We start from the raw sequence: 6,355 nt of genomic DNA on the forward strand, positions 1-6,355 counted from the left end.
ACGGGTTAGTTTTAGACAGCACATACTCTGCACTCAAAACAGGGAGGGAGAGAGCAAGGGAGAGCGAGGGAGCTGCAAGCCAGCCGTCCCTTTGCAGCGGCGCAGGTAAGGGGAGGCCATCCCAACGCCGGGGGCTGGACGCGGGCAGTGCGCTGGGTGTGGCTGGGAAGGGCCCGGCATGGCCGTGGCCGGTGATGCCGGGAGGAAGCCGCAGGGCAGGGCGTTCGTGCTTTGCGGGGCAGCAAGGGGAAGGTGCCCTTAGCGCCGAGCCCAGGGGCCAGGGCGCCGCGAGTCTCCATCCGGGCTGGAACCCATCCATCCCATCGCGTGGGGCTTGCTGTAAATAGGTAATTTCATTTCCATCCGGAGGAAGGCACACTAACAGGGCTTAGTTAATGATTAGCCCCATGGTAAGTTAACATGACATGCCCGTACCCAGGATCTGGAGCATCCAGCGGGGTCAGAGCAGGCCTGGAGCCTGGCAGCGCTGAGCTCTGGCAAGGGGTGGCAGGGAGGGCGGAGGAGCAAGCCTTTATCTTAATGCTCAAAGCAATGAGAAGAAAGGAGCAGATAGAGTAAAGAAAGGGAAGTTAGAAGGCCATAAGATTTAAACCAAGCATCTCCTGCTCCCTGTACAGCAAATCCCAGTTTGACTGACTTTACAGTAGCAAGAACCTGAGGTGAAAACCAGTAAAAAGGCGACAGCAGCTTGGGGAGGGGTGGACACCCCACAAGCTCTACCCTGGGCTCAGCGAGCTGCTCACTTGCACTCCATATGTGATTTACAGCTTTGCAGGGTGGTTCAAGAAAGCCAGATTGATTTCCAGCAATGACAAAGCACAAAAATAGCCAGCAGAGCATTTTTGTGTTTAATCACACTACAAAGCTATATTGTGTTGGCAGATTATTCCCATACAAATTCCATGGAGGGGGATAGGGAGGAAAAAAAAAAGGTCACTTCTACCAGAAGGGGAGAAAAAAAATTTCAGTACAGTTAGCAAAAACTACAGCATTAAATATTTGTTAAAGTGTTTACCTAATGGGAACAGTTTGATGGAAATCCATTCTAAAAAGAGTTAAGGATAACAATTTGAATGTAAAGGACATGAATTAAATCCCTTTGACTATACATAAGCATTCAGGGAAGGATCTGCTGCTCCATAACCATGTGTATGAACCACCAGCAGAGAGAAAAATGGATGTGTTTGTGCATTATCACTTAGAGCTTCTAGGAAAGATCAGCTGTAATGTCACTTTCTTTAGCTGATGCTCCCCACAGGGGTAGGTCAGCTCCTCTCCTGCTGAGATCAGCTTTTGCCTGATCGGACACAATGTGAAGTCAGAAGCCTCTTACAGTGAACAGGCCAGCAGAGTATGAAACAAGGAGTGTAGTTTGTCCCTTGCTGATACAACTGGAGCAGTGAGAGGAGAGAGTGTTTCGGCTGCTGATCCCTTGCATTGCTTCAGGAGGGAGCACCATGGCTAGTCTCTTTAATGAACCTTTTATTTTCTACTGTGCTTGATCACTTGGCTTCTTTTGTACATATGGTTCTTTATGAAGCCATGTGTATAAAACTACTGCCAGCGACCTCTCTGTAAACACCCGTTTGCCACAAGAGAACACTGAGTGGCTCAAGTAACACGGACTTTACAGAGACAAGCCCAGAGTTTCTTTACCACAGCTGGCTTTCACATGCTGATCAGATCTGGTCTGTTCTTTGCAGCTATGGCACCTTGGATAAGATTGAGTCTTTCAAAGCCTCTCCCAACCATACGTGAAACCCATGAGGAAGCGATGGAAGACTCAATGAGCAACCCGAAGCACGCTGCAAGCACTGCCACCAGCCCAGACTCCTACTCCAGTGATGATTACATTCAATCCATCTGCCACCTCGCCAGACCCACCTTCCCAGGCCTTCCTGAAAGCAACTGTGAGGTCCAGGAGAGAAAGACCCTGCAGACCCTTGAAGATGTGTCATCATCCTCATCCCTTGGGAGGACACAGCTGGAAACATCAAAATGTAAATTGACCAATTTCATCTCAAACATGGTGCCACTGGGAAAAGTCACACCTGCAGAAGTCAACTTCTGGTCCAGAGAGGACCCCCTGGCACAAATTTACACCCGTGCAGGAAAACTCTGCTCCTCCAAGGCTTCTTTGTTTGGTAGAAGCTCCAGCACTGGTTACTCATGGTGCAACTCTTCCACCTCGGATGGTGAACTTCATCCCCCAACCATGAAAGAAAAAGTCACAGGGAACCCCAGTTTTCCACAAGTGTTCAGTTTTCCAAGGCTTCCCTCCCCAAGACCAGTGCAGAAAGATGCAGCCTGCTCAGAGACAAAGTGTCTCAGAAGGGATGAGGGGACAGTTTTAGGGAGTAACCACAGTCAGAGAGAAAACAGCCCCATGTTCATCAACACCGAAGAGCAATCGCCATCCTCAGCCAGAGGGAAGCTAGGAGGAAACCCAGCCTTGCCCTGCTCTGTGAGAAGGCAGAGTTATTTGTTCAATACAGCAAGCACCTATGAAAAAGAAGGGAGAGAAACTTCTCGCTGTGACAAAAATGTAATGGGTGATGTCCTCACGAAGCAAAAGTACTCAGAGTGTTTCCAGGTACCTAGAAAAGCTGTGATCCGTAACTGGATTTCAGAGCACAGATGCATCTGGAAAGAAGCAAAGGTAAAAGCTTGTTTGCTCCCAGCTATTGCTGAAGTGTGAAGAAGTAGCTGCTCAGAATAATTTTATTTAAAAGATAAAACCACTCTGTGCTCTAGAAGCTCTCCCTGGAGTCTTTACACAGAAAACACGGATTGACTGTGCATGCAAGTCAGGCAGACTTTTGTGACCCATCATATCCCTCATCAGTGGGCAAAGGGACAACTCAGAGTCTCATCCACTAAGGAAAGAGCAATTAGTTCTCATTTTGGAAAGACAACAGTTCATAAAGCATTTCCCTCAACTTATTGCCTAGAACTGTCCTGAGCAAGAAGAAAAGCTGGAAAGAGTCTCAGCTCCATCTGTTCTGGAGAAGTGATCTGCAGGAACATCAAACTACTGGTGGCATCCAGCAAATGCCAAACAGCCAGATGCTGCTCACACTTTGGAACAGTCATTCTGACAGGAACATTTCAACAGATGCCTGGGCAGTACTAGATGTGCTCTCCTTGACCACATGCATTTGCTAGGAGACCATTACAGATCACTCTGTCAACAACAGAACATCATGGGAGAGGTCACCTGCAGTACCATATAGTATTTGGTTTTAAATCATAAGATTTAAAGTCTTATGAGGATTTGCTAGAGGGTAACATGGAAACTATTACAACTCCTCTGGATAGAGATTTTTCCGTTGCTTACCCTGGCACAGCTCTGTTACCTTTACTCCATGATTTACCCTTGGCAGGAGGAGAGCTGGAAGTCCTGGACAGGCACTGCTGTGTCCAGCGCGGCGACTGTCCTGCAGCTGGAACAACCCACAGTGCAGCTGTAAGAAAACAGGTATCACTCTGAGCTCTGCCCTGCACTGCACCAGCCAGGCTGCACACTGCAGCACCTATGGAGGCTGGTGCTCAGGTGCAGGAGCCCCACGAGCTCCGTGGCGTGCCCAGAAGAGCAACTTTGGCTGAGGGGCAGACTGGGGATTCTGGGCTGGTGTTCATAGGACCTGCATGTAAAATAACTTCTGGGTTTCCCTTCGTATCTGTGCTTCTGTACTCTCACCTACCTAACCATGCTAGCCACGCTGGCTGTGTTATGCCTGGTGCTGGGAGACTGAAACATGAAAGAACCACGTTACCACCATCCAGCACATCACGTATATTAAGCACTTCAGTTGATGTTAGCACTACAGAGGAAGTCTGTAAGAAGAGAAGCCTTCCTGCACAGCTGTGGGATGTCAGCACAGCGTGCTGAGCACACATCCAGATCACCCTCACTGCTGTGGGATGTCAGCACAGCGTGCTGAGCACACATCCAGATCACCCTCACTGCTGTGTGGACACTGTTCTGTCCAGAGAAGCTGTCTCGTGTCAGCACATTCTCCTGCAGTCAGAGCAATCCCACATTCCCGTGCCTGGTACCACAGTCTCCACAGCCAGTCAAGAGAAGTAGGGGAGAAAACTGCAAAGCAACACTAGCATAATTATTGTGACTACTACTAAGAATAAATCCTTTGGCATGGAGGGGAGGAGTACGAGGATCAGGCTGTTCAACAGCAGCGAAGATGGGAAATACCATTGGAAAGCTGTAATTGTAAAAATGCTCACAAGCAGTTTCTAAACCACCCTTGAGCAGATTAAATGAGAAGGCAGCTTCTGTTCAGTACCAATGTAAGTGTAAATATGCTCAAGGAGCAAAAGGTCAGCATATTGAGCATCTCATTCTCACTTCTCTTACCTCAAGTATGTTTTCTCCTGTTAAAACTCATTAGTGCTATGGAGCTGAACTGCTTCTCATCTTTGTTTCTGAACTAATCACACGGCAAGAAAAGAAGTGAAGGTGGCTCCAGCATTTGTTGGAGCTGATGGAGAGCTGAGGCCTGCTCTGCCTCCTCCACATCTTTCCCTTCCTTCTTAGGTTACCACTGGGATTTAAGTGATGCTTGTCCTCATTGCCCTGCTGATACTTTTAATTCTGTCAGTGTGAATATTTATGACATGAATGCCTAGCAAGTCTTGTGCCAACTGCATGTATCACTGCTTTTGACAGAGGAAACAAATAAAATTGTTACGTGACCTTGCTGTTTCCATTACTGCAGAACTGTGTGTGATTGCTTTCAGTTCAGGGCTGGTTCACTGCATGAAGGCTTGCCACTCAAATACCTTCTCACCCCAGCAGGTCACCACAGTAGCTCCTGGGCTCTTTCCCACACATCCATGCCTTGCAAAGCTTTTCTGCCTTGTCAGAGTGACGACCTCCATGCCCAAGATCTAGGCACTTGCTTCCCTTAAAGCTATGTGTCAGCAGGTAGTGCTGTAATGCTGTAGCTAAAATTGTTACCCTCATGGCAGAGGCAAAAAGGAGCCTCCACACCTCACCCCTTTTGCAGCTGATGCCCAGTGCTGTGATTCTCCATCTGCCACATAATCCTGTGAATCTCCAAAACCCTGAAAGCCATCCACTTTTCCAGCAGAACTCCCCAGTACCTGCAAGCAGGGATTGGAGCACCGATGTGCTGTGTCCAGAGGAGAGCCCGGGCATGGGCTCAGTGCTCCACCACTCCTGCTGCTCCAGGCTCTGCAAACCGGCCAATATCCAGAGAAAGAAGTGCAGGAGCAGGTTACAGCTGCAGCCCAGGGTGCCTTGGGAAAAGTCCCCAGCTCCTCTTATGTAGAACAGGGAGCAGCTGTGTGGTCTGCAGGGCTGTGCTTCTCACTGGGGGGCATTTGTAAACATGGTGAGGGTTCCAGGTTTGCTCAGCAGCAGGCTGCTGCATGCCCATGGAGCACTGGGTGTTTGGTGCTAGATAACTGCAAGGCTTGGAGGAATGAAGCTTTGGAGAGAATTGCCTTTTTCTTAAGCGAATTGCCTTTTTCTGGAGCATATTTTAATGAAAACTGAGGTTCTACTCAAGCAACTGGATTTTCTGAGAAGTGACAAAGTCACTGCAATGTGGGGATGGGGGGGAGAAACAAAGAGACAGACTAATTATGGTCACAGAAGGGATGAGGCAGCAGAGTGAGAAGGGAAACATGGGGCTGGTGGTGCCTGTGAGTGGAGCAGCATCCAGCAGGACGGGGAATGCTCAGAGGGCCAGGAGCCAGCCTTCAGATTCTGATAAATGCTGTTTTGAAAACACAGCCCTGACCTTCTTCACCATCGCCTCTGTTGGGAAGGAGCACACCAGCCCCTGTGAAACCATGGGGCAGTTAACTGCTGCAACAGTTCCTGGGGTAGGGCAGTTTTGCAGCCAGGCAAGATCAGCCACCTTCCACAGAGGCACTCTGGGCCAGCTCGATGGGGAGACGGGATGTGGGGCAGCCCCTTCACCCCATTGCTGCTGGAACAGCCCACTGCTTCCCTGCCACCAAGGGCTCTCCAGGAGGTGACCCAGAGCTGCCAACGGACTCTGCAGTCCTTCCAGGGGAAAAGAAGTGGGATGCATTTGGAGGGGATGAAGCGTGAAGCTATATAGCACTTTTCCTGCTGTTCCCCACTTCGGTGACCCATGGATGTACACCCAGGGCCTTTGGGAAATGCTCTCTCTCTTTTTATCTATACAGAATAGCAGCTGAGGAATCATCAGCTGGGATAAACCTGCAGAAGTCACAGCACGTTAAGAAATGCTCCCAGACAAGAAAGAAAACCTTATCGAGGAATTTAGGTCACGGAATGAGATAAAAGCTGTGCTGCTTC

The 6,355-nt window shown here is 49.2% G+C and overlaps 1 protein-coding gene across 1 annotated transcript; it reads left to right on the forward strand.

Moving 5' to 3' along the window:
• Positions 1–4,724, forward strand: LOC133626070 (uncharacterized). The gene is made up of 2 exons (XM_062002652.1): positions 1–105; positions 1,725–4,724. Exon 2 carries the CDS (start codon positions 1,727–1,729, stop codon positions 2,717–2,719), a length of 993 nt encoding a protein of 330 aa, XP_061858636.1. The 5' UTR covers positions 1–105; positions 1,725–1,726; the 3' UTR covers positions 2,720–4,724.
• The last annotated feature ends 1,631 nt before the right edge of the window (positions 4,725–6,355 follow it).

The sequence above is a fragment of the Colius striatus genome, chromosome 9 (assembly GCF_028858725.1).
Source record: "Colius striatus isolate bColStr4 chromosome 9, bColStr4.1.hap1, whole genome shotgun sequence".
NCBI classification, from domain to species: Eukaryota; Metazoa; Chordata; class Aves; order Coliiformes; family Coliidae; genus Colius; species Colius striatus.

Excerpts from the sequence above, each read along its gene's own strand:
- LOC133626070 (XM_062002652.1), top strand. The coding sequence starts at position 1,727 with ATGGCACCTTGGATAAGATTGAGTCTTTCAAAGCCTCTCCCAACCATA.